Source organism: Fukomys damarensis, unplaced genomic scaffold (genome assembly GCF_012274545.1).
Source record: "Fukomys damarensis isolate Sample0158 unplaced genomic scaffold, DMR_v1.0_HiC HiC_scaffold_33, whole genome shotgun sequence".
Taxonomy (NCBI): domain Eukaryota; kingdom Metazoa; phylum Chordata; class Mammalia; order Rodentia; family Bathyergidae; genus Fukomys; species Fukomys damarensis.
Window position 1 is genome coordinate 55,311,248 of NW_022900945.1, and position 26,761 is coordinate 55,338,008.

The 26,761-nt window shown below is 50.2% G+C and overlaps 2 protein-coding genes across 17 annotated transcripts in view; one reads left to right on the plus strand and one right to left on the minus strand.

The window, feature by feature from the left end:
• Gon4l (gon-4 like) overlaps positions 1–22,534 on the plus strand; it is a 65,453-nt gene extending 42,919 nt beyond the window's left edge. For 3 of the 9 annotated variants that reach the window (XM_033758141.1, XM_010643840.3, XM_010643841.3), the window contains 16 exons: positions 1,119–1,290; positions 2,995–3,139; positions 5,537–5,687; positions 10,931–11,047; positions 11,410–13,005; positions 13,880–14,135; positions 14,542–14,726; positions 15,925–16,122; positions 17,391–17,534; positions 18,078–18,221; positions 18,297–18,416; positions 19,810–19,926; positions 20,582–20,792; positions 21,037–21,595; positions 21,678–21,780; positions 21,942–22,281. In XM_033758141.1, coding sequence (XP_033614032.1) covers positions 1,119–1,290; positions 2,995–3,139; positions 5,537–5,687; positions 10,931–11,047; positions 11,410–13,005; positions 13,880–14,135; positions 14,542–14,726; positions 15,925–16,122; positions 17,391–17,534; positions 18,078–18,221; positions 18,297–18,416; positions 19,810–19,926; positions 20,582–20,792; positions 21,037–21,595; positions 21,678–21,780; positions 21,942–22,091 — 4,368 coding nt within the window. In that variant the 3' untranslated portion in view covers positions 22,092–22,281. Of the gene's footprint in view, positions 1–1,118; positions 1,291–2,994; positions 3,140–5,536; positions 5,688–10,930; positions 11,048–11,409; positions 13,006–13,879; positions 14,136–14,541; positions 14,727–15,889; positions 16,123–17,390; positions 17,535–18,077; positions 18,222–18,296; positions 18,417–19,218; positions 19,291–19,798; positions 19,927–20,581; positions 20,793–21,036; positions 21,596–21,677; positions 21,781–21,941; positions 22,282–22,451 lie in introns of those variants that run through there. The other 6 variants (XR_004515039.1, XM_033758142.1, XR_004515040.1 and 3 more) reach the window with 6 other exon arrangements.
• Positions 22,370–26,761, minus strand: part of Msto1 (misato mitochondrial distribution and morphology regulator 1) — a 4,779-nt gene continuing 387 nt past the window's right edge. The window contains exons 2-15 of one of the 8 annotated variants that reach the window (XM_010643832.3): positions 26,692–26,743; positions 26,298–26,433; positions 25,908–25,977; positions 25,742–25,820; positions 24,980–25,031; positions 24,756–24,894; positions 24,497–24,614; positions 24,282–24,416; positions 24,034–24,186; positions 23,665–23,796; positions 23,412–23,596; positions 23,120–23,224; positions 22,924–23,033; positions 22,400–22,635 (exon numbers count right to left, since the gene is read on the minus strand). In XM_010643832.3, the coding sequence (XP_010642134.1) occupies positions 22,421–22,635; positions 22,924–23,033; positions 23,120–23,224; positions 23,412–23,596; positions 23,665–23,796; positions 24,034–24,186; positions 24,282–24,416; positions 24,497–24,614; positions 24,756–24,894; positions 24,980–25,031; positions 25,742–25,820; positions 25,908–25,977; positions 26,298–26,433; positions 26,692–26,742 (1,680 nt within the window). In that variant the 5' untranslated portion in view covers position 26,743 and the 3' untranslated portion in view covers positions 22,400–22,420. Of the gene's footprint in view, positions 22,672–22,923; positions 23,034–23,119; positions 23,225–23,411; positions 23,597–23,664; positions 23,797–24,033; positions 24,187–24,281; positions 24,417–24,496; positions 24,615–24,755; positions 24,895–24,979; positions 25,032–25,741; positions 25,821–25,907; positions 25,978–26,297; positions 26,434–26,540; positions 26,654–26,691; positions 26,744–26,761 lie in introns of those variants that run through there. The other 7 variants (XM_010643838.3, XM_010643831.3, XM_010643834.3 and 4 more) reach the window with 7 other exon arrangements.

The following is a 26,761-nucleotide window of genomic DNA, read 5'->3' on the forward strand; positions in this document are numbered from 1 at the left end:
CCTTTTCTGTTGAGAAAAGGTCTTGGTATATAGTAGAGACTGGCATTGAATTCAGTATTAGCTCAGGCTGGCCTCAAACTTGGGACAGTCCTCCTGCCTCAGCCTTTTGAGTGCTGGGATTATAGGTTGGACTCACATCTGTTACCCTTCTGAGTCTGTCTCTCTCTCTCTCTCTCTCTCTCTCTCTCTATTTTTTTGGTATGAGGTATCAAACTCAGGGCCTCACACTGGTCAGCCAGCCACTGTTCTGCTGAGCTGTGTGCGGCCTGCCCCTACCCTTCTGTTTTAATCTTTCACAATATTGGGATTACAAGCATGCATTATCACACCTAACTTGGTATGTTGTTTTTTAAGATGTTGAATGTATTATCTATTCATTAAGCTCTGATTAATGTTTTCTGTATAGAATTAATTTTGCTCATGACATTTTGAAGCAGTTTGTGGTAGGGCTTCTTTCTCTTTTTGAGACAGGGTCTCACTATGCAGTTCACACTTGCCTTGCAATCACTGTGTATCTTCAGGCTGGTGTTGAACTTCAGGTGATCCTCCTGCCTCAGCCTCCCAAGTGCTGGGGTTACAGGTATGCACCTCCACAGCCTGCTAGAAGGGCTTCTAAATCTAAAATTTGAAATTCTTTACAAATTGCCCCTGAACTTTTGGATGGGTAATGATGATATTATCTGTTTCTCAGGTTCATCTCTTTGGAATTTGAGTAATGCGTTTGGTCATACTCCAAGCTTCCTTTATGGGCAGCAGAGTGTATTCACCTCTTACTGTGTCAGAGGATCTTGAGGAGAACTTTGTTCTAGGCATGGCTCAGAGGAATCTTTACAAATAATAGCTCTCATTCTTGAGAAGCTTAATTTTCCCTTTGGAGCTAGCTGCATCATATCGACAAGGCTGAGGAATCCTCGTCTGAGAAAAAAGAATGAAAACAAATGAGCATGTTACACAATCCCTGCATGTGTGAGGGCTCAGCCAGAGAGGAGTCTTGACGAAATAATGTTAATTATGAAGGCTGTTTCTGTCTGTTTCGTTCTGAGGTAGGAGGGACAGATTCTCATACTGAGGCTCAGAGCTACTGATTCTTAGATTTCTTTTGTGTCCTGTTTTCCCAGAAAGAGCTGGGGACCTTTGCTCAGAGCTCCACTGCTCTTCACCATCAGTCCAACCCCACGTTTCAGACCTTGTTCCAACCCTGTAACTTGCTGGGAGCTATGCATCTGATTGAGGATTTCAGCACACACATCAGCGTTGACTGGATCCCCCCGAAAACTGTGCGCAAGAATGGTAGGGGTCAGCAGTGTCAACCTCAGGCTTTCCGTTGCAGTGAAAGATGGGAGTCTTAGATGGATCATCTCCTAGGAGTTCAGGACACGGGGGATTTGTCTGTCTTTTGTCCTGTCCTTGTACTCTGTTTAGAACTGTGCAATAATACTGCTCAGGGAAGAGAGGCATAGAGGCAGTCGGCAGAATAGGGCTCTGGGGCTGGAGATGTGGAACGCATTGCTGAGGACTGCGCTTAAATGATGTGCAGGTGACTGTGAGGTGTCAGATGAAGACAGACTGGGGTCTGGTGAAGGGGAAAGTCCCTTGGTGAAAATTGGTTTTGATTTTTACTCTTTTTCATTAAGACTGACCCCCTACCCTGATTGTAGGGTAGTTGACACTCTTTTTTGTTTGTTTGTTGTTTTTTTTTTGAGATAGGGTCTCCCTGTTGCTTACACTCATCTTGAACTTGTAGTCATTTTGCCTCCTGGAAGGCTTGTTTTACAAACATATGCTGCCGTGTCCAGCTTCAGCTTTAGACATGTTCAAACTTTTATTTTGAGGTGGGTCTTCTGAGTTGTTCAGTGCTGGCCTTGAACTTGTGATATTCTTGCCTTAGCCTCCCAAGTAGCTGCAGTATGCACCACTACTCCTGGAAGTTTAGTGTTTTTTTGAGAAAATATTTGCTGTGTTCTGTATAGCCAAATACTTGCTTCTGACTTATTTCTTGAATTAGTTGTAGATTGCTCTGGATTTTGGTTTGTATGTGGATATGATTTGAAATTCCTGAATCTTATAGTTAAATTGGATATAGTTAAATTTACATTATCCATAGATGTAGATCTCCAAGCTGCTTCCCCTCCCCGCCAAGGTACCGGGGATTGAACTCGGGACCTTGTGCTTGGAAGGCAGGTGGTGGAACCACTGAGCCAAACCCCTGACCCCCGTGTTGCTTTTTATTGATAGTTGGCAATGAAAACTTAACACAATAATAGAGTAATAACTTTTACACTTAGTGTTCTATGTTCTTTTTTTTTGTACCGGGGATCGAACATGGGGCCTTGTGCTTATGAGGCGGGCGGCGGAACCACTGAGCTAAATCCCTGGCCCATGTCCTACGTTCTTCTACTGGGCATATAAAAATAACACAGAAAGAGAAGTGTGGACATCGTACTTCATGTGTGTAGAAAGGCAGAGGTGCCTGGACTTGAGAGGCTTAGAGGGGAGGACAAATGAGTGAGACTGAATTGTCTCATTCCCTTTACGGTGTTTTTTGTTCCCAGCCTCAGGAAGAATCTGGGAGAATTTAAAGTTAAGTACAAATCAAATAAAAATAAAATTTGGAATACCAGATTTGTGAGGGAGATTAAGTTGGACTCTTACCCTGGAAGAAAGAAAGCATTGTTGAAGTTCTCATGTCTTTTAAGGATTTAAAACATTTTTGAGCACACATCGTGGGCCAAGCATTACTAGGTGCTTTGTGTTTGTTACTTATGTTAAGTGTGGCACACAGGAAAGAATAAAAGAACGAACTTACTGAGAGTGAATGGAGCTGCCGGTAGGGCCACGTTAGGTTGAGAAACTGGAAACCTTTTGGGGGAGAGTGGGTGAGCGGGCGGGGATTTAGTCAGATAAGGACATCTCTGTCTACACACAGAAATACATTCAAAATTGTGAGCCCTGTGGTCCAAGGATTCCACTTACCAGAGATGTTTTTTCTTATAGGCCATGAGTTTTCCTGTTTGCCAAAGCAGGTGGCTTGGATCCTGGCCACCAGCAAAGTGTTCATGTATCCAGAACTACTTCCGGTGTGTTCCCTGAAGGCAAAGAACCCTCAGGATAAGCTCATTTTCACTAAGGCTGAGGACAAGTAAGTGTCTACTGTGGCGGAGCTGATGGGCAGATGCCCCAGGAGAAGCAGGGGCACGGGGCACGGGGCACGGGTGCAGAGACAGCGGAGCTCAGCTCCACAGAGCCCTACATTCTCTGCTTGTTCTGGCGGATGCCACACACATTTGGAAACAGTTTCTGTCATTGTTTTGTCTTTCATTTATTGTAAAACCATTAAAGGAAAAAAATTGCCCGTTCTGTCCCCCTGCCCCATGGCAATGGGTTTTCTTTTTCCATTTTAAAAAAATAATTATTTCATTTTTACCTTTCTCTTATGCCCCTCTCCTCCCTATGTACAAAAGCTTCGTTTCTACTTTTTCCATTTTCAGCGTTTTTTCTTATTCCTTCTTTTCTCCCTGAGTTTGATTCCTGCTACCAAAAAAAAAAAAAAAAAAAAAAAAAAATTGGAGGCACCTCCTTCCTCGGCTTCCCAAGGTGCTGAGATAATAGGCATGCACCACTGTGCCCTGCCGATGCAGTGTTTCAGTGGCCCTGTGACAGCTGTTTTGTTGGCCATTTTTCTCCTCTCTGTTTAGCTGTTTAATTAGGCTTTTTAAATTGTCCTGTGGGTAAATTCCTAAGAGTCAAATTACTCATTAAATGCTGTGTACTCTTGTTTGTTTGTTTGTACTGGGGATCTCACCCTGCGGCGCCCAGCTGCTCTAGGCCTGAGCCTGCCCCTTTCCATTTTTTGAGACAGGGTCTTGCCACATTGCCTAGGTTGTGCTTGAACTTGTGATCCTCCTGCCTGGCCTCCCCAAAAGGTTGGGATACAGGTGTGTGCCACCACACCTGGCTCTTTCCTTAGGCTTTCTAAATTGTCTTTTATTAAAGTAACAGTTTCTTCACCCAAATCTTGTCTGTCTAAGGATGTGAAAGAAGACTCCAGCAATGCGCCGGAGAGCGGCAGGAATGATGGGCTGTGTGTGTGAAGTGAGAGGGTTTCTGGGGATCAGAGGCAGTGTCTTTCGCTACGTGATGCGGTGCAGATGTGTGCCTGCATTATTAGCGTGTCTTCCTTTTGTGTGCTCTTTTGAGTTTCCTTTCTGCAGTTAGCATAAACCTCATCATGATACCATATATATTTTTTCCAAGATGTGGGTCTTACTATGTTGCCCAGGTGGGCCTTGAACTCCTGGGCTCAAAGTGGTCTTCCTTGCCTCAGCCTCTCAGGTAGCTGTGATTTCAGGTGACCATGTTTGGAGTGTTAATGATTTATGCCTTGTTTTTCCTATTCCTACTTAATTGTGAACTAACTCCTGTTTATTTTTTATTTTTTCCAGTGGTGGGGATTGAACCAGGGCCTTATGCTCTGTGACTGAAACTACACTTCCAACCCTTCCTGTCTGGCTATACTTGCAATACTTAGTAGCACGCACTAGATATCTGTAATTGTCTATAGTTGACAATGTGTATAAGAATTATTGTTATTATTGGTAGTACTAGGGATGTAACTCAGGACTTACATAGAGATACTTTTTAAAAGATTTTTTTTGTGAGACAGGGTCTCACTGACTTGCTAAGTTGCAGGGGTGAAGTTGTGATTCTCCTGCCTCAGCTTCCCAGAGTTCTGGGATTATAAGTGTGGGCCACCATACCTGGTTGAACAAGAACTAGATGTAGAAAAAAGTAGATTATGACATAGGTGGTAGCTGGGCATGGTGGCCCACATCTGTAATCCCAGCACTAAGGAGGCTGAGGCAGGAGGATCAGCATGAGTTTGAGGCCAGCCAGGGCTACATAGTGAGTTCAAAGCCAGCCTGGAATATGAGGCAAAACTCCTGCCTCAAAAAATAATAACAACAACAAAAAATAAAAGGGCTGGGGATTTAGCTCAGTGGTTCTACCACCTGCTTTGCAAGTGCAAGGTCCTGAATTCAATCCCAGGCACCCCAAGCCCCCCAAAAAAGAAGACTACTTTGGGAAAGGTTTTTTTTTTAACCTTTTTTTTTTTTTTTCCTCCCCCGTCACCAGGGATTGAACTCAGGAACTTGCACCTTGTGAAGGCAGGTGCACTGCCACTGAGCTAAATCCTTGGCCCTGGGAAGGGTTTTTATTTATTTTTTTGAAGAATCTGTTTTTTGGTACTGGGGATCGAACTCAGGTCTTTGCACTTGTGAAGTAGGTGGCAGAACTACTGAGCTAAATCCCCAGCTATTTTTATTTTTTTGGGTTTTTTTTTTTTTTTTTTTTTTAGACAGGGTCTCACTTTGTAGTTCAAGCTGGTCTTGAGCTCACTGCATAGCCCAGGCTGGCCTCAAACTCCTGCCTCAGTGTCCCGAGTGCTGGGACTACAGGTGTGCACCACTACACCCAGGCGAGGAGGGTTTCTAGAAAGGACAGAATGGAGATTGAATGCCTTTGCTCCTTTCCCAAGTTTGCTAGCTTTAGGGTTGAAGCATTTTGAAGGGACCGAGTTCCCTAAGCCTCTGATCAGCAAGTACCTCCTGACCTGCAAGACTGCGCACCAGCTGACTGTCAGGATCAAGAACCTCAATCTGAACAGGGCCCCCGACAACATCATCAAGGTGAGCACCATTTCCGCCCGCCTGCCCCTTCCCTTCCGGTGGGTGGCCTGTGTCCTGGCCCACTCCTTGACAGGGACATTGGATCATTGCTTTCCTCTAGGCTATCTTCGCCTTCTGTCTTAGAGATGAACAGTTCTTACAAAATTTCACATATTCTTGGTTTCTTTTAGCCATGAAGTCTTCTCTTTTACTTTTAAAGGGCAGACAATATTGCACTTGTATCTTGTTTAATGCTTTTTTATTTAAATATTAATATCAGTAACATAGTATATAATTATTTTATTGTACCGGGGATTCAACCCAGAGCCTCCACAATGATACACTGAGCTACATCTCCAGCCCTTTTCTTAAATTCCCTCCTCCCTCTCTGCCTCCCTCGCTCCCTTTCTTCCTTCCACCCTTCCTTCCATCCCGTGCCACTCTCTTTCTTTTAGTTTTGAGACTGGGTTCCACGAAGTTGCTAACTTGCCTAGGCTGGGTTCAAACTTGGATTTTCCTGTCTAACCCTCTCAGACGTGCAGACTTTAAAGAGTCAAACAGAGGCCAGGGATGTAACTCAGTGGCACCCTGCCTACCTGGCAAGTGCAGGGTCCTAAGTTTATTCCCTGGTATGAGAAAAGTCAAACAGTTATGAGGCTTGTTATGAAAAATTATTTTTTCTCCCCTTTCCCGCTAATCAAGGCTTACTGGGGGAAAGTGAGTTTGCCTCCACATTTAGGTGGCGTGCTTTAGTTGCCCTTTCTCTGTATGTTAGATTTGGGCCTTGTTTATTAACCTCAGCCGTGGAACTGAGCAGTTTGCTTTCTCCTCTCTTATCACTATAATTATGTCATGGTTTTAGTTCCCCTGTATCCTGGGCTTACATCTAAACATATGAAAGGCTGTAAATCCTCCTCTCAGTATAACATAGGGACGAGATGCTTTGGTCTTTCTTACTGAGCGTTTTGTTTCCTTTGGAGTTAATGATTGCATTGAGTACTGTGCTTGGTCTACTATGTACTTACTGCACATCAGCAGCAGAGTTTATTAAATTTCATAACTCTCCTTTCAGCGTGTTTAGCAATTCTATCTGTGTTGCTGTTTTTTGAAGAAGTTGCTCCCTGATCGTGTTACTCCTGTGGCTTCCTGCCCTGGTGTCCTCTCGGGCATTTTCTTAACCATCATCCTGGGGCTGCCTTCCTGTCTTTTCTGTGTTGGGTCCTCTTATCTCTGAGCTCTACATCATCTTATTAACTTAACCTCCTTATTTTATTTATTTATTTTTGATATTTTGAGACAGGATCTCACTACGTAGTTCAGGTGGCCTCCACCTCTGGGCAAGCCTCCTGCCTCAGCCTCCCAGGTTCTGTGATCACAGCTGTTCACCAGCATGGCTGGCTGCTTCCTTATTTTAGTGGAGCACATAAGTAGCCTTCTGAGGGAGATCACTGAGAAATGGACTTGTACCTTTAAACCCTTTGTGGTCTTGGGATTATCCCGGTGTCTCTCTGCTCTCGCCTTATGTATCAGTGTGCCTGGTGCACTCAGTGTGCTGTCCCACCCAGCCCTTGACTTTCTGTTTCATCTGTCTTCTGATGCTCTTTACATCTGTGTTTTCTGTCCAGATTTCTCTTGAGCTTCAGCTCAGTGTAGCTGGCTGCTTAAAGGAGCTGTCAGCTTGGCTACCTCCTGACTCATCAAATTGAGCTTCTGTCTTGCCCTGTGGCCTGCAGTTGTTGCTGCAGATCCTGAAGCAGGTGGGTCACTGTGAGTCTGAGGCCAGCCTGGGTTATATAGTAAGACCTTGTCTCAAAAAAAAAAGGGGGCAGGTATGGTGGCCACACACACCTGTAATCCTAGCAGCCTCCCTGGAAGTAGCAGTTTTGGTGTTCCAATTTTTTCATGAGGTTTGTTAAAAAAGGCAAGATGGTTGTGTGGGGAAGAAGGGCCATGGCACGTTGGGCATTGGCCTTTGGGGAAGGTCAGTAGTGTTGTTGGTTTGCTTGTTTTTTTAAGACAGGTTTCACTGTGTAGTTGAGGCTGGCCTGAAACTCACTATGGAGCCCAGGCTGGGTTCAAACTCATGGTGATCTTCCTGCCTCAGTCTCACGAGTGCTGGGATTATAGGCATGCGCCACCACACACAGCCCATCAGTTTCTCATAATATGATTTGTAGAATTTGAATCAAAACTGAGGAGCTAGTGGGGCACACCTGTGATCTCAGCACTCAGGAGGCTGAGGCAGGAAGATTGTTGCAAGTACAAGCCCAGCCTATTCTACACAGTGAGACCTTGTCTCAAAAAGACAAAAAAAGAAAAGCTGAGGACCAGGCGATGTGGCGATGCAAAGACAGAAGGCATGAGGTCAGAATTACACTGAGAGTGAACTACTCTGTTAATGCAGCAGTAAAAAAGTCCAGAACCAAGCACAAAACAAATGCTGAGGATGTGCGGTGCCGACCAAGCCCAAGTCAAGAATGAGACCCAGCTCCTGGACTTAGAAAACAGCAGACAGTAGCATCAGCCGGAGACAGGATCACAGGAGGAGGGTGCCGTGGGAGGGGACCTGCTAGTGCAGGGATCACAGACGATCACAGGCGTGTGCCACCACCCCAGGCCAAGCTCTTTGGTTCCTTCAACACATTCATGGTTTTACATTTAGTTTACTTTGCGCTCTTCTGCCTAATGCAGCAATTTCTAAATTTTAATTTTAGTTACACTTCCTTCTGGAAAATCTTTTGTTCATATTTGAATTGTGTCTCATGTTTTTTAATGAACATCTTTGTCAGTTTGTTTGTTTGTTTTTCAGACTGGGTCTCTCTGTGTGGCCTTGAACTTGTGGTGATCCTCCTGCCTTACTGTCCCTTGTGCTGGGATTATAGGCGCGCCCCACCAGGCCCAGCATCTTTGTAGTTTAAAACAAATGTAGAACATAATTATTAGTCCACTTGAGTGTCTTTCCCACTAGCCTATTGTTTAAGAGCAGGAATCATGTAGCTTGTGTTTGTGTTTGGCTTGTGGCCAGTGCCAGGTGTATAGAAGGTGCTCCACATTGCTGAGTGAGTGGGTGCTTACTGTCAGTAGTTTGAAGTGGCTTACGGCCAATACTCCTTTTTATTTCCTTTTTGGATGGACAGCAGCTTGCTGTGTTCTAGGCTGGTCTCCGTTGCACTGTAGCTCAGGGCCCGGCCTCCAGCTTGCAGTCCTCTTGGCTCAGCCTCTGCGTGCTGGGATCACAGGTGTATGCAGCCTCCCCTGGCTTCATTTATTCTTCAAACAAGCTCTAGTTTCTCTCTTCTTTGTTCCCTTGCCTTCCACACTGTTGGGTTTTTTTTTTTTATTTTTGGGGTAGTGGGGATGGAATTTGGGACCTTGTGCTTGCGAGGCAGGTGGTAAGAGCACTGAGCTACATCCCCAGCCCTATACTGTTGTTTTTTTTAAAAGGCCATGTTCCCATGTAAGGTAAGAGTGTGCCCCTGTCCAGTTATAATTTTTTTGTTTTGTAGCAGGGTCTCAGTAAGTCACTAAGAAGTGTCCAGGCTGAGCTCAAACTCATGATCATCTTCTCTCAGCCTCCTTGGGTATTGGGCTTTAAGTGTGGGCATTGTGCCCTGTGCCGTTTATGGTTTAAAGCAGACCTTTGGGGAGAGTATGGGGGATGTCGTTCTGTTCTGGCTGCTTTCCCAGCCTTCCCTTCCTGTGTGGTCCAGCTGTGACTGGGAGGAGGCTGAGGTCTGGTGCCATGCAGGCTGCTGCCTCTCAAAGACTTCATGAGGTTTTTTTGTTTGTTTGTTTGTTTTTTTTTGGTACCATGGATTGAATTTGGGACCTTGTGCTTGCAAGACAGGTGGTGAAATCATTGACCTAAATCCCCGGCCCTTCATTAGTTTTTTAAAATTAAGGAAAATAGGTAACATCAATCATTATTTACTAGTTCAGAAGGTGGAAATTTCTTTCCTGTTTTCCTCAGTTTATGGAAGAGTTTTTAGTAATTATAAAGGCAAAGTAGAGCAGTATTAATATTACTAAAAATATATTCCACATACAAAAATGTAACACAGTGCCAGTTTTTTCTCTGAGTGCTAAAATATTCATTAAAATTTGTTTTGGAGGGCTGGGTAATTTAGCTCAGTGGTTGCACTGCCTGCTTTGCAAGCACAAGGACTAGAGTTTGATCCCCGGTACAAAAAAAAAAAAATCTTGTTTTGGGCAGGTATGGTGGCGCATGCCTGTTATCTAATACGTGTGCAGAGGCAAGAGGCTCATCATGGGTTTGAGGCCAGTCTGGGCCACACAGTGAGTTCATGGCCAGCCTGAACTTATTGTGAGACCCTGTTTCAAGAAATAACCAAAACAAAACAAAAAAATGCTTTTTTTTTGGTGGGGTGGTCAGGGAAAATATATTTCTCCTTTCTTCTGTGAGTCAGCTTTGTGCTCCAGAAAATTCTCTGTGATATGTCTAAACATAATATTTAAAATATGAAAATAATTTGCACATATAGAGAGGAAGGAAAATGACTTTTCAAATTTGGGGCAGTGGCCAAATTGATGTTTAATTTATAATTGTGGTTTCTTGAAGAAAAATCTTTTGAATTTGAGACCGGCCTGGGCTACATAGTGAGTTCCAGGACAGTCTCAACTACATAGTGAGACCCTGTCTCAAAAAAAGGCCGGGCGTGGTGGTGCACGCCTGTAATCCCAGCATTCGGGAGGCTGAGGCAGGAGGATCACTCCAAGTTCGAGACCAACCTGGGCTACATAGTGAGTTCCAGGTCAGTCTCAACTACATAGTGAGACCTTGTCTCAAAAACACCAAAAAAAAAAAGAAAAAAAGAAAAATCTTTTTATTTATACATCTCAAAGGAAGAAAATGAAAACAAAAGCAAAAAGTTATCCAATGGGATGATTCTGATATACAATCTTACTTTCTGTAAAACTTTAAAATAGCAAAAAACGCCATTATAAATCTTGCATTTAAATTTGGTTTCTTATGGAGAAAAAAATAAAGGAGTGGGAGCAGGTCCGGGAGAACTGCCGTCCTCCTCCTGCTTGACTTTTTATACTTCTGGTAGCCAGAGTGGCGATGGACAGAGACACTGAATGAGTCTCATCTCGAGTCCTTATGAATTAGAGTTTATTTTAATTGGAGATACACAGCAGTGGGCACAGGGGGTGTGAAAGTGAGAGAGCTCCCTTCTCTGGTGGACAGGCGGTGTTTCTGGAGTGTAACTCATGTAACGCAGGCTTTGCCTCTTCACGCTCAGTTTTACAAGAAGACCAAACAGCTGCCTGTCCTGTCAAAGTGCTGCGAAGAGGTCCAGCCCCATCAGTGGAAGCCCCCTCTGGAGAGGGAGGAGCACCGGCTCCCGTTCTGGTTAAAGGTACAGCCTTCCACTCAGCCTACAGGAGGCGGCTCCCTGGAAACGCTGGCGGGGACAAGGGCCGCTTCACGCTTCTTGGGCTTTAGTGGTAGAACAGGACTTCCGCAATCTGCCCCGTCCCCCTTGTGACCTGCAGCCTTTTCTAAATAGTGGGAAGAATGGTAATTTCTTATTTCTCTTATTCAGGGAAGAACTTGTGGACTACATAATTCCATGTGGTCTGCATACTAATTGGATATGCAGGAAAACACTCTTGGAAAGATCCCTGGGACTGTCCCAGAAAGTTCTCTGTACTCTAGAACTCCCTGTGCTTTTCCCCAAATCTGACTTGAGCCGGATCAGAATGTTCTCGTTCCCCACAGGCCAGTCTGCCATCCATCCAGGAAGAGCTGCGGCTCGGAGCCAGTGACGCCAGGGTGGTAGGAAATGGGACTGGGACCACCGAGGTCAGTGCAGACCAAGGCTTGGAAAAAGCCAGAGCAGAGCCCGGGCATGAGACTTGCTACCCGCTGCTGTTGCCCAAGGGTGTAGTGCTGAAGCTGAAGCCCGTCCCCAACCGCTTTTCCAGGAAGACTTGGAGGCAGAAGCGATCATCAGTTCCTCCAAGCAAAATGGTGGTCCGGGTTCCTCAGTTGATCCAGCCTGCCACTGTCTTACAGACTGTTCCTGGGGTCCCCCCGCTGACGCTTGGTGGGGATGACAGCTTCGAGTCGCCTGCAGCATTGTCTGCCGTGGCCCCCAAGGCCAGTACGGGCTTCCCTCTGTCTGAGCCCCAGACTCTGCTGCCCTCTGCCCCTGTGCCCAAGGTAATGCTGCCCTCACTTGGCCCGTCCAGGTTTCGAAAGCCATGTGTGAGACGGAAACCCTCCAGAAGAAAGGGGTCCAAGGCCTTTCCGTGTCCCAAACCTGCCCCGCTCGTCCACTCTGCACCTGTTATCTTCACTGTTCCTGCCGCCACTGTGAAGGTGGTGAGCCTGGGCAGCGGGTGCAGCGTGCTCCGGCCGGTCAGCGCGGCTGTGGCCCCGAGCCCCCAGACCATCCCCTTCACCACCCTCCTGGTGAACCCCACCTCCTTTCCCTGTCCATTGAGCCAGCCCCTCATGGCCTCCTCCATCTCACCCTTAATTGTTTCTGGCAATTCTGTGAGTCTCCCTGTGACATCCACTCCTGAAGATAAGGCCCGAGTGAATGTGGACGTCGGTTGTCCTTTGGCTGAAGGGAAAAACACCTTTCAAAGCCTGGAACTCAAATTAGAACCCCAGGAAGTAATTCCTCTCTGTGCTCCTGTCTTCCCCAAAGAGGAGCACAGCCCCAGGCCCCTGCCAGCGAGTAGAGAAGGTCAGGTCGGATTGTCAGAAGACAGTGCTTGTGGTTGGACAACTGTGAAAAAAGAGGAGGGGAGGCAAGGTCTGGAGCCACTGCCTCAAGGCTTCCAGGGAATTCAAAACTCTTCCCCTGAGGACTTGAAGGAAGCCGTCAAGATGGAACCTGAAGACCCTGGGGAGACGCGCTCCAGTGGGTTCCCTGAGCAGCACATCTTCGATGAAATAAAAAAGGAACGGTTTGTGGAGTGGGATGCTGCTGGCCCCCCACAGGAGGGGCTGAGCACTGCTAGAGTGCTGAAGAAACTGCAGGAGGAGGAGGAGAAGAGGATCCAGCTGGCTCAGGCCCCTTCAGCGCCTCAGGAGCCCCCTGACGAGGGCCGCGCAGCCGGTGATGGGAATGCCCCAACTTCCGTGGAGCCTGAGCTGGCCCTCAGCAGTTCGCCGGGCAAGCCTGACGAGGCATCCAGGGCTGATGCGCAGTCAGCAGGGACCCCAGCAGGACTAGACATCGTAGGAGAGAAGGATGGTCCCGAGGAAGAGGAGGAGGAGGACTTTGACGACCTCACCCAGGATGAGGAAGACGAAATGTCGTCAGCGTCTGAGGAGTCTGTGCTTTCTGTGCCGGAGCTCCAGGTAAGAGAGGAGGAGCCTCGAGCATTTTGGGGACGCAGTAGTATGTTTAACTCACTGGTCTGCCATCTGCCTCTTTGCTCACCAAAATGAGTCACAGTCCTAACATCATTGGTGTTTGACTGTTTTTTTTGTACCGGGGATCAAACTCAGGATCTTGAGCTTGCAAGGCAGGTGCAGTGCCACTGAGCCAAATCCCTGGCCCTGGTGTTTGACTTTCAAATACCTTATGGGGCATAATTTGGGGGCTGACGTGAAATGAGGGGGAAAGGGTAAAATTTTACCTATTTTATTTGAGTTAAACTCATGTAAGAATTAAATAGAATAGCTTGCACACTTTTAAGTTCTTTAAAAAAATAACATCTTAGGACTGGGAGTGTAGGTCAGCAATAGAGCACATGCCTAACATGCATGAGGCCATGGGTTCAATTCCTAGCACTGCAGAAAAGGAAAAAGACAACAGCTCACAAGTATGGGCTATAGCAAAAGAAAATTGTGTCATAGAGGAACCTTTTAAAAAGCTCCAGGGATTCGTGTGGCCAGGGATGTAGGTCAGTGGCATTGCATCTGCCTGGAAAGCACAAGGTCCTGAATTCAATCCCTGGTACCGCTTGGGAAAAAAAAAAAGAAAAAGCTCCTTGGGCTGGGCATGTGATGTACACCTGTAATCCCAGCACTCAGGAGGCTGAGGCAGGATTGCTGCAAGTTCAAGGGCAGCATGAACTGAATAGCAAGACCAAACAAAAGCTCCTGGGGTCGCACATCCCAGAGGGTGCTGGGCTCCATGGCTGAACCCCAGGTCCTCTTGACACTGTAGCAGGTGTTAGCACTTTCCGAGTCCCTGGGGTGGCTTCTGAGCACTGCCTGGGGCTTGCAGGAGACAATGGAGAAGCTGACTTGGCTGGCATCTGAGAGGCGCATGAGTCAGGAGGGTGAGTCTGAGGAAGAGAACTCGCAGGAGGAGAATTCTGAGCCTGAAGAAGAAGAGGAAGAAGAGGCAGAAGGAGCAGAGAGCCTGCAGAAGGAGGAAGAGATGGTTGATGACACAGGTGGAGACACTTCCGAGAAGCCCCAGTCTACCCTGGCCTCGCCTAAGACCGCGCCCGAAGTGGAGACCTGCAGAATCCCGACAGGTGAGATAGGCAGCGTACACACGGGACGGTCTGGAGCGAATCCTCCGCCCTTCCCCAAACACGGGCTTTTGGAGGGTCCCGGAAGTGATGAATCTGATTGTCAGCTCCTCGGCTGTCATGCGTGGGGTTGAGCTGTGTTTATTTCAGAAAGCACTGTTGCTCATCAAGATGTAGCGCTCTGCAGCTCCCACACTGTAGACTTTTTTCTCAGGAGGCGGTGGCAGTTGTCGCCCAGGCAGTGTGACTGTGCTGCCGGCCCTGGGTGGAGCCGACCTGACGGGCGGGCTTGCCTTTCCTAGCAGGTTCCCAGCCACTCTTCTCCGGAGCGGCTTTGCGGGGTGGTGCATGTGGGGGGAAGCGGGGAGGGACAGAGATCATGAAATAATCTTTTCCCATGCACCCTAAGGAGAGAGCAGCAAAGCTACTGGAAAGGGCCGGAGCAGCCATCGAGCTCGCAGCAAGCGTGGAAGCCGTGCCCGGGCCAGCAAGGACACCTCCAAGCTGCTGCTGCTCTATGATGAGGACATCCTTGAGCGGGATCCACTGAGGGAGCAGAAGGACCTGGCCTTTGCCCAGGCTTACCTGAGCAGGGTAGGCAGCTGCTGCTTCTTACTGCAGGCCCCAGGAGGTGTCTTACAGGAAGCCTGGGGCTAGGGTATAGCTCCGTGCTGAAGCGCCTGCCTAGCATGTGTGAGGCCCTGGGCTCAGTTTCCCACAGTGCCAAAGGAAGAAAAGTCTGATTTTTAAACTGTAATAGACTGTCGAGTGTGCCTTAGCTTGCCTGGAATGATAGGCAGCACTGTGAGAACTGTAGGGTGACAGAGCTCAGCCAGCCCTGGTGATGGTGAGTGCCCTAGGGTTATCTCTCTCTTTCCCAGAGAGGGGAAAAGGCGATGCCTCTTCGCCAGTGACTTCTCCTGAGCCTCAGGCTCCAGAAGAATGACCGAGGGTACACGGGCTGGAGTACAGGTCTCAGACATGGCCCCACCTGTGTGTGTCCCCTCATGTCCTGGGCACTGCCAGCTCTCCTGGCAGCCAGCTGGTTCCTTCATTCTGCTAGTAAACCGAAGCATTGCAGTGATAGTTATGGCTTTGCTTGGTCTCTTAATATTTTATGAACATCCTAGATTTATGTATTACGTCCCCTCCAATGGCACTTAATGTTGAAATACTTTTATTTCAATATGTGCTGAAGTCGGGAAGGACAGCTTAGCGTTATGAGTTAGAGAAAAGCATTAGCTTGTTTTGTGGGTGAGGCTTTCATCTCTGAAAAATGAAGGTTTTCTTGTTGCCTATTAGCAGAAAACAGCTCTACTGTGATTGTTGCCCCAGTTTAAAATTTTTTTTTCCATACTGGGGATTGAACTCAGGACCTTGTACTTGGGAGGCAGGCGCGGTGCCACTCAGCTAAATCCCTGCAGTGGCCCCCACTTTTTTGAGACAAGGCCTAGCTATGTAGCCCAGGCTGGCTTCAAAGCCATGGTATTCCTCCTGCCTTGGCCTTCCCCTGAATGGGCCCCCACGCTGACTAACCAGTTTCAGATAATTTTGTGTGCTGGGGCTTGAACTCAGGGTCTCGTGCACGGCAAGCACTGCACCGCTGAGCTACATCCCAGCCCTCTGAGTCTTCTGTTAGATAGCAGGTGTGACCCCCCCCCCACCGCCCAGGCAGCTCCTCTGAAGGGTAGTTCTTGTCGCTCACTGGCCATGACCTCTCCTTTTCCCATGTGCCTTTGCTTCTTCTCCGCCCAAAGAAAGGGTGCCAATGATGGGAAGTCTTCCTGTGTAGGTACGAGAAGCCCTTCAGCACATCCCGGGCAAGTATGAGGACTTCCTCCAGGTCATCTACGAATTTGAGTCGAGTTCCCAGAGGCAAACGGCTGTGGATCTGTATAAAAGCCTGCAGATTCTGCTCCGAGACTGGCCTCAGCTGTTGAAGGACTTCGCTGCTTTCCTCTTGCCCGAGCAAGCTCTGGCCTGTGGATTAGTAAGTAAATGGGCAAAAACAGCACACAGGGCTGCTGAGTGTCCCTAGACAGGTCCCTGGGCCCTTTCCCCAAATGGTAAGCGCCTCCCTCTGTCTTTTCAGGGAGTGTTCTTCCCCACCCTCTCCTCCGCTTCCCTACTGTTATCGTCCTGTGTTGAACCCAGCTGTATCCCCTCACCTCATCTCCCTTGTCCTAAGTAAGGTCTTACTGAGTTGCCCAGGCTGGGCTATAACATCAGCCTCAGATTCCCAGCCTGCTGGGTTTCGGGCATGCGCCACCACCCCAGGCATGCCCTACTTTGTTTCCATGGTGAATGAGAGGGCTTTAGTTGCCCTTGGAGACCTCCCTTAGTAGCTCTGCTCCTTTCTGGTGTAATACAGGCATTTCTTTAGTAAATATTTGTTGTGTTTGAGGCACAGTACCAGACCAAGATCTAAGCACTAGAAATACAGCAACTAGAAAAGGTAGGGCGTGGTGATGCACACCTGCAATTCCAGCCCTTGGGAGGCTGAGACAGGAGGTATACACAGTCTGAGCTGAGCCTGGGCAATTTGGCAATCTAAGCCCTGTGTCAAACATTAAGAAAAGGGCTGGGGGATACACTTCAGTGTCAAGGCACTGGGTTCAATCCCCAGGACTGGGGGAAAGTCCCTGCCTTCAGGGAGTTTATATTCTCTTGGGGAAAGTTAGGCGTATATATGTACCTCTGTGGTATTTCATAGTGGTGATGCTTTAGTCTGGAGAGTGGCAGGTATGTGCAGGACTGGCACATGCCATTGGACACGGTCTGGAAAGGCCATGGTGGCACTGTTTGAAATGTTGAACATGACTCTCAACATGAGAGCTGTGTCCCTTGTCCCAGACTTCTTGTCATGACCATTAGAAAGAGGGAGAAAGAGCCAGGTGTGGTGGCCCACACCTGTAATCCCAGGATCGCTGTGAGTTCGAGACCAGCCTGGGCTACATAGTGAGTTCCAGGTCAGTCTCAACTACATAGTGAGACTCTGTCTCAAAAAACCAAAACAACCAAAAAAAGAAAGGGCGAAATGGAGTAGATGATTCTGATGGTCTGTGCCAGTTGTGGGAGATCATGCATGTGATGCCATCTTTCTCAGATGGGTGCTTATCCATCTGAGTTTGGGTATCTTTAACAGAGTCCTGCAAGCCCATGTTCCTATGTCCCCATGTTCTAGTGCTCATCCTCAGTGCCCTCAAGGGCCGCCCGTCATGTAGCTGACTCCTATTTTGCCTCCTTCCACTCTGGTAGTTTGAGGAGCAGCAGGCTTTTGAGAAGAGTCGCAAGTTCCTCCGGCAGCTGGAGATTTGCTTTGCAGAAAACCCCTCACACCACCAGAAGATCATCAAGGTCCTCCAGGGCTGTGCAGACTGCGTCCCTCATGAGATCGCAGAGGTATTGTTGCCTTCTGCCTTTCTTCTGTCGTCATCTGGACTGCCGACCTTTTCTGCTGCCCCCTCAGTCCGTTCTGTCCCTTTGTTCTGAGGGTCACGGGTGCCTAGAGAATCCTCTTTGCTCTGCTTGATCCGCATTCAGATCTGTTACTAACACCCTGGCCCAGGTGCTGGCCAGAGGGAGGAGAGCCTTGAGAATTCTGTCACAGAGCAATGTATGTACAGTGGGAGTGTATGTGCCTGCTTTGATTTGTGTCTTGACGACCTCTGGAGATGTCATCTTTTTGTTGTTGTTGTTGAACATTTATTGAGCTGTAACAAAGGTGTCACACAAAACATTGGACACAGTACCTGTCCGGTGGGCTTACAATCTAAGGATGTGAATCTGTTTTTAATGTTGCCATGGCTTTGCTGTTCGTGCAAATGAGGTATTAGCTACACAGTCTGCAGTTATGGGCCCATGGAGTCACTGATGTCTGTGAGGTTTCCCTATGCAGGTAGTAGGCCCTGCAGATGTCATCTTTATCTCTGCCACTCTCCTCAGCTCAAGACACAGGTGTGGCAGCTCCTCAAGGGCCATGATCACCTACAGGATGAATTCTCAATCTTCTTTGATCATCTGCGCCCAGCAGCAAGCCGGATGGGTGACTTTGAAGAGATCAGTTGGACGGAGGAAAAAGAGTACGAGGTACAGGGCCTGCGGCGGCAGGAGGGTGGGAGGGATCCACATGGGGTCTGCTCAGCAGCACCACCTCCTCCCCAGTTTGACGGCTTTGAAGAAGTGGCATTGCCTGATGTAGAAGAGGAAGAGGAACCTCCCAAGATCCCCACAGCCTCAAAGAACAAGAGAAGGAAAGAGGTTGGGGCTCAGAATCATGATAAGGTATGCCAGGCTGCAAAGGGTCAAGCCTGAGTTTCTCCTCAAATGCTCCTCTGGCTTGGTGTCACCAGGAACTGGGGGGAACCCAGTCCAGATGCCTGACTGCTATGGACATGGCAAGGCCCAGGGGTTCCCCAGTTCAGAGCTGTTTTTTTTTTCTTTTTTTTGAGACAGGGTCTCACTATGTAGTTGAGACTGACCTGGAACTCACTATGTAGCTCAGGCTGGTCTTGAACTCACAGCGATTCTCCTGCCTCAGCCTCCCGAGTGCTGGGATTACAGGCGTGCACCACTATACTCGGCAGCGTTTTCTTGCTCTTGGTCTTTGCACTTTTATTTATGGGGGAATGTACCGAGGACTCCTATATTCAGGATGCAGCAGCAAATACTTAGCCATGTTACCTAGTATCGGGATCACTCTCAGTTCTCGCAATAATCCCATACAGAGTTTTGTTTTTTGATTTTTGGTACCAGAGATTGAACTTGGGACCTTGCACTTGTGAGGCAGGTGGCGGAACCACTGAGCTAAATCCGCAGCCCTGTTTTTTGTATGGTTGGTTTTTTGAGACAGGTTTTTGCTATTTTGCCCAGGCTGGCCTCGAACTCAAGGTGATCCTCTTGCCTCAGCCTGCTGAGTGCTGGAATTACAAGCACGTGCCACCATGCCTAGTTTGGAAAGATTGTTATTGTTTCCTTTTTTTTTTTTTTCTTTCGGTACCAGGGTTCCAACTCAGGACCTTGTGCTAACGAGGCAGGCGCAGTGCCACTGAGCTAAATCCCCAGCCCTGTTGTTTGCATTTTACAGAAGTAGCTGAAGTGCAGAGAGGCTGTGCCAGGGTCACATTTAACAGTTGGCAGTGCTGGAATGTGAACCCAGGTAATCCAGCTCTAGAGTCTGCTCCTAATCACTGTTCTTCAAGAATATTTTAAACCTGTGTTTCTTTGCTGTTATCTTCACTCTTTTCTGTGAGAAACTGCACTGTAGAATAGCCTGTTTCAGTTTTTTCACCGTAATTGGGGTGGTAGTGGTCTTTATGTCTTGGGTTTATTAAACAGACACATTCACTGAGTGAGCCTTCCACATGTCCAAAGTCCTCTCTTGAGACATTTGGGGGAGAGGGGCAAGATAAGGCACAGGGATACAGAGACCCAGTTAGACGCGTGAGTAGATGAGTTCCATCTGGACCTCTCCTGACTTTACTTCCAAGTCTCTTAGAGTTGGAACATCTGGGAGGTCAGGCTTGGCTGGCCTTCCAGCCGGGTAGGGTCGTTTCTGGCCAGTGACCTCCCTAGGCAGTGGGATGCGAGGGTATTACAAGAAAGGGGAGGTGCTTCTTCAGATGGCTGGCACATTAGCTTCCTCCTTTGGCACTGATCAAGCCCAGGTGTCTTACAGGAGACAGAGTGGCCAGATGGGGCCAAGGACTGTGCCTGTTCTTGCCACGAAGGGGGTCCCGATTCCAGGCTGAAGAAGACCAAGCGGAGAAACTGTAGCCACTGTAGTGGCAGCAAGGTGAGGCACGTGCCCAGGGTGCAGGACTGAGGGTGCCCACAGTCAGGGTGACCTCGGGACATGTGTTACCAGTGTGGTTTTCTTCTACAGGGTTTTACCTTCTTGATTTCCTAAAAAGATTATATACATAACTAGTGCACTATACACATAAGTGTACATGTCAAAATAAATTGTTTTTTTTTCCTGGTACCGGGACTCAAACTCATAACCTCACACTTTCCAGGTTTTTTGTTTGTTTTTTGAGACAGGGTCTGGCTATGTAGTTGAGGCTGGCCTCCAGCCTAACAAATAGCACAGGCTGGCTTTGACCTCATGGTACTCTGCCTGAGTGCTGGGATTACAGGTGGGCACTGCCATACCCAGCCCATGGATTTTAAAAATACAAAATAGATTTTGCTTTTCAAAGAGAATCCTGTGAGTAAAGCTTTTGGAATGGGGTAGGGTGGTGATAGTTGTGAATAGTTCAAATATTTTCAACTCTTTACTAGTGAAACAAATGTCAGAAAAACAGACTCTAAAAGTAATTCAGTTTCTCTAGAATGTAGTTGGTTGGCAGCAAAACTGTGGTCCTCAGAGCAGTGAGGCCCCCTGCTCTGGGCATTTGGAACCCTTGGGGAGGTCAGGACAGGTGTGACGAGGAAGGCTGTCTCTGCAGGTCTGTGACAGCAAACCCTACAAGCACAAGGAGCTCCCCGAGTCTGTGAGCGGCAGCCCTCACGGAGAGGCCAGTCCTGGGCGCAGCACGAAGGATGCAGGGCCAGGCAAGGAGCTGGGGGAAGAGGAGGCCCTGGAGGACCGGGAGAGCACCGAGGCCCTGCAGAGCAGGGCGGGCAGGACCACCCGCAAGGGGGATGCACCTGCTCCGGGTGAGTGGCTGGCCCTGCCTTCCCCTGGGCCTAGGGCGCCCCCTGCACTGAGGGGACAACACCTTCTCCTTAGCGACTTGTCCTAGCTCCTGTGATGACTTACGTGGCCCTGCTCGGCTCCGGTGGGGATTTCTTTCTCTGGAAGTGGTTCCCCAACTTGTCTCCCAAGGGGACTTTGCTGCCAGTCCCCAGGTGCACTCTGTTCCCTGCACTGTCCTTAGAGCCTTATTTTCCTCCTACCCAGCATCGACAGGGAGGAGCCTGTTGCTCTCCCTGCAAGAAACACCTCCTACAGACCGGCTCCCAGAGGGCCCCCAGCATCCTCTCCCGAGTGCAGCTGACCCGCATGCTGTGCAGAGAAGCCCGGTGGGGCCTGAGGGCCCCTCTGGTCATGCACGCGCCCCACCGGAAGAAGGGGCTGGCCGCAGAGTAGTGGGTGACGCAGATGCCACTTCGCAGCCCGAGATATTGCCGGGCCCTACGGAGCCTGCTGCCCCCTTCCTGAGCCCTGCTTCCTCGAGGACCAGAGTCATTGCGAGGAGACTTGCACCCGGGAAACCGGACCGGGACAGCTGGCTGCCCTCCAGCAGAGCTGGGGCAAGGAGGGCCAGTAGGACATCCCCTGCCCAAGAGCCACTCTCGGGGACAGCTCCTGAGGCAGCAAGGAGGAGTCTGGCTAAAGATGGGGGTGTGCAGGTCAGGGGCATGGAGGGGGAGCAGCCGCTGAAGGCCACCGAAGCTACAGTGTGTGCGAACAACAGCAAGGTCAGCTCCACCGGGGAGAAGGTCGTCCTGTGGACCAGGTGGGTCAGGCTGCAGAGTGTGTGGAAAGCGTAGTCGCCTCCGTGTGACTCCAAAGGGCTAATGGTGGCACGTGGGTTACAGGGAGGCAGACCGCGTGATCCTCACCATGTGCCAGGAACAAGGAGCACAGCCGCAGACCTTCAGCAGCATCTCTCGGCAGCTGGGAAACAAGACCCCAGCGGAGGTGAGTGGTGGGCAGCGGCCGAGGGGGCATGAAGACCCGCTGTGGGCACCGTGCTCAGCGTTACTACTGTGTGGAATAAACACAGCTCTCCTGGTGGACGCTCGGCTCAGAACGTCAGGGTTACTAGTTGAGAAGGTGAACTAGCCTTTCTCCTCGGCCAGGTCTCCCTGCGCTTCCGAGAGCTCATGCAGCTCTTCCACACGGCCTGCGAGGCCAGCTCGGAGGACGAGGACGATGCCACCAGCACCAGCAATACAGACCAGCTGTCGGACCATGGGGACCTGCTGTCTGAGGAGGAGCTGGAGGAGTGAGCCGGGCCCAGCTCTGCAGGCAGCCTGCACCGGGACCAGGCGCTGTCCTTCCTTCCCTGTCCGACCGAATGACGGTGAGTGGGCATGGGCTCTGTGTCCTGCCTCGGACAGACCTGCAGCCCTTCCGGTCCACTCTGTAAATAACCATTGCGAGCGTGGGCTCTGCTCCCTCTCCCTCGTTGGATGGTACCTATTTATTGTGGGCCAGTGTCTAACTGTAAGAAACGCCTGTGTCATGTAGCCCAGTCTCAAGACAGACTCCCCGGCCAAGGATGCTGGGCTCTGTGGCCAGCGGTTTTATTGCAAAGGAAGTGCCCAGCCTGAGAGCTTCAGTCTGTGAGGCTGCCGCTCTCCCAGTAGCACTGGGCCAGGCTGTGCAGCTCCTGCAGCAGCTCCTCCACATCGTCCTGTTCTACCCCCGCGTCGAGGAAGCTGGCCCAGCGCCGCAGGTCGAGTTGTGTGAGCTCCTTGGCCAAGCCTCCCAGGGTCTGATGCAAGGATGAAGTGGAGCGCAGGGCCCCCAGCACCGGGATGCTCTGCTCGGCTGTGGAGGAGACAAGTGTGCCGAGCGGGTCATGTTCTGCCTGGGGTTGTGAACCCACAGGGAAGTGTGGGTGTGTGGTAGGCGTGACTGTGGAGTGCATTTGGTGAAGTCTGTGTGCAGTCCCTTTAGTCTGCCATTACTCCAGAGGATGGGTACTTCTCTGGAGCCATTGGATGAATAAAGGAATGTGTAACTGAACTTTTCCAAAAAAGCAGTTTTAATCCAGGAAGAGCCAGTAAAAGCCCTCCCCATGCTTGGAACCTTCAGTTTCCTTTGGCTCACACTTACCTGTGCCCCTGTGGAGATAGCAAGGATCCACACCCTGCTGGCAGGAGCTCCAGGAAAAGTGGGGGTAAGGAGGGGCCACCCTGCAGGGTGCCAGCAGCAGATGGGAAGAACTGTGGGGTGGGGCCGAGAATGCAGTTAAGGAAGGCGGCTGCTGGGCTGAGGGTCTGGGAGGAGGGGGAGCGCATGCCCTACTGACCTTAACACTCTCGGCTGCTGCTCTTGTAAATACTGGGCCAAGACTTCCTCCCCAGTGGTGCACGCATGGAGAGGGGATGGCAGTGGTGTCCCTGGGGGGAGCTGGCTGCCGGAAAAAGCCAAAACCGCCTTTACTCTGGCAGCCGAGAAGCTTACATTCTCATGTAAGATGCGGCTCAGAGCCACCCCACCCCACTATCTTCATTTTTTAAAATGAGGGTGATTTTGGTGAGATGAAGCAATGTCATTAGAATGCCAGGGCAGAGAAAAGGACAAGGACCAACAGCTCTGACCTAGTGTGACTGGCTTTGTCTACACCCCTCAGCACCACTGACTGGGCGAAGCAGCGTGTTCCAGAGGGGTCCCCACATGCGGACAGCGGGGTCCATTGGCTGGTTCCTCCTAGCTGTACCAGGGTATCAGGCAGGGACTGGCCTGGAAGCCAGGGAAAGGGGACGATTGCTTCAGCTGTCACCACCTAAAGACGTGGAGATCGGGTCACAAGCCTTTCTCAGTGCTGACCCCACTCCTCCTTAAGCTTCATACCTTTTTCCCAGAGGAGGCCAGCACGTCAGCCAGCCGGCTCATGGAAACCGGAGAGGAACGGAGGCGGTAAGGAACAGTCACTGTGTCCAGGGCTGTGGCCAAAATGGCACTGCAGTGCAAGGGCAGGGAGGCCTGTGAAGAGGACACAAGCGCAGTTAGGCTTTTTTCAGGCCTGAAAAACAATGGAGGCAGAACCGTAAAGGCAGAGGTCAGAGGGACAAGCAAGGGTGTGCTTGGCCAAGGGCTGGACAAGCTCGGGACTGTGGGATCCAGGGGACCACATCAGGGCTTCAAGAACAGAGCCACCAGCCAAGGGGAGTGGGGGGTACCCCATGGCCAGCTACAAGCAGGGCAAGCACCCAGCCTTACGTCATAGTGCAGGGAAGGGAAGTTCACGGGGGGCTGAGGTTGCAGGCCCAGGCTCCCCCTCAAGGACAAGGGGCAGACGAAAGAGCTGTGAGCAGTCAGGTGCACCAGACCGAACACTGTGTTTAACAGACGGTAGATGTTTTTCTGTGGTTCCTGGTGAGAGAACAGTTCGCCTCAAGCAACTCTGCCCATAGTATTCTCATTTCTCCCTCTCCATTCTGACTTCTTTTTCCCCAAGTTCCACTTACCCCAGGGTTACAGGGGCCAGGCAGCAGGCCCCAGGTTACTACTCCCCGCCCTGAATACTCGTCTTGTAGCAGCTCTGCAGCCTTGGTGCCCAGCCCAGAAAAGCCATCGTGCAGGTCACACAGGATCTGGAAGCCCTGGAGAAGGGAGGAAGGATAAAAATCAACAGTAGGATGAGGAGAGTTCTGCCATGCTGTACATCTTGCCGCACAGCTACCTGCAAGTAGTCACATTCTTCCACGTAGAAGTGCAGCCTGTCCTCCAGCTCCTCCAAGTACCTGGGTTCCTTCAGGATACTCTCTCCTTGGCCAAAGGCCTCCAGCCTCTCTGTTTCCCTGCCACAAGGAAAGACAGTCCAAGATAAAACTTGGAACTCCCCCTTCCCCCAGCTTCTCTATCTCTTGGGAGAAGATGGCCCAAGAGCAATTTGTGGGGCCCTCAGTCCCTCCCCTCCTCCTGGCCTCAGGTCTCCATACCCATCATGGTTGTATTTCTGAATCAGACAGATGCTCCGTGGGTGGAGGTGGACTCTGAGGAAGTCTGACCAGACTCTGATGCTTCCCGCCGTGGGGATGAGTGGCTTTGGATTTGGAGCACTGGTGACTGGTGGGGGACCTGAACATGGCAGATGGGGTGCACCTGTCTGTCCTGCCCAGGCTCCCATCCATAGCTCCCAGGTCTCAGGTCGTAGGAGGCTCACCTTTGCCATTAGGGATGGACTTGACCCTCCAGACACCATTGCTCAGCACTCCCTGAAAGAAGTGAAGAAAAGTTTTATTAGTTCCAGGCCATACCTCACAAACTCCTTTCTGATTTTTTCCCCCCAGTACCAGGGATCAAACTCAGGACCTTAAACTTGTGAAAGAAGGCACAGTGCCCCTGAGCTAAATCCCCAACTTGTCTCTGTTTTGGTACCGAGAGGATCAAACTCGGGACCTTTTGCTTGCAACGGAGGTGGTGGCATCAGTGAGCTAAATCCCCGTTTGTTTGTTTTTTTTGAGGCAGGGTCTCACTATGCAGTTCACATTGGCCCGGAACTCACTATGTAGCCCAGGCTGGCCTCAAACTCCTGGTGATCCTCCTGTCTCAGCCTCACAACTGCTGGGATTATAGGCGTGTGTCACCACGCCCAGCTGCAGCTGCAGCCTCTTTCTGTTTAGGTCACCACACTCCTTTGTGGTTTTTTTTTTGTTTTGTTTTTTGAGACAGGGTCTCATTATGTATTTGAGACTGACCTGGAGCTGTGTAGTCCAAGCTGGTCTTGAACTCACAGCGATCCTCCTGCCTCAGCCTCCTGAGTGCTAGGATTACAGGCGAGCGCCACCATGCCCAGCCACCACAGTCCTTTGGAAAAGAAGTGCTCTTTCCCAAAATACTACTGTAAGGTGATCCCCTTCCTACGCCCCAGTGGAGGCTCTTGGGTTTTAGCCAGGGTTAAAGGGCTCAGGGCAGAGGCCCTCACCTCTGCACTCCGAAAGTCCTGGAGATAAGGATTCTTGGGATAGACTTCCTCCTCTTTGTGTGTGGTGAGCTTGCCCTGCCTGAAAAAAATTGATCAAAGAAACTTGTCTCTATGACGAGATGTCCGACTTTCTGTCCCCTACCCAGCGCACACATCAGATACACACCACGCTATGGCAGCATCCAGCTGATTGTCCCTGTAGAGTCCTCCTTCCTCTTTTAGGGAGCTCAGACTGCCTGTGAGGAAGTAACAGGAAATCTCGGTCTTCCCCAGTGCACTTAACAGCCCGCTGTCACCATCCCTCCAGCAGCTGGCTCTGCCCAACTTTCCGGGACAAACGGGGTAGGGTGGGGTGTCTAGCAGAATACAGATCGCACCCTCGCCCTCACAGCTCGGCCACACCCAGTCCTGGCGGGGCAGATCCCTCCTCCCGGTCTCGCCTATTCCTGAGCCGCCTCTTGAGCAGAAAGGTTCGCCACCGCGCCTCTCGCGGGTCAGCCCTCGTCTCTTCAACGCTCGGCCCAGTATAGGAGGCTCCTGAGGAGAAGGTACTCACCCTTCAGGTCCATGAGGATGAGTCGCGGCGTGTATGTTTCCTGGCCGTGCAGCGTGCGGCCGGTCCGGTACAGGACATCAGGGCAAAGCTCTCCCGGCCGCTCGGTGCCATCCGTGGTCCTGCTCAGCGCAGCATCCTGGGGAAGCCAACAAGGGAGACGACTCAAGGGTGCGACAAGGGGAGACGGACGACGGGGCTGAAAGTTCCGAACGATTCTTGGGGATAGCTACCGGGAGCCCTGACCTGCTGGTTCCACCAGTGTGCACCCACAAATCCCGCAAAGTGGCCCAACTGCAGCGTGAGCACCTCCCGGGCCCCGCCCGCCATGCTGCCAGCCCTCTTGCCCGCAGTGCCCCTAAGCGTCCGCTCGCCACTCTTAGCTGATTGGCTCGACCTGCTTGGGGGCGGGCCCCAGCCTCTTTCCCCTATTGGCCCACAGGCACATCCTTTCCCATTGGATAAAC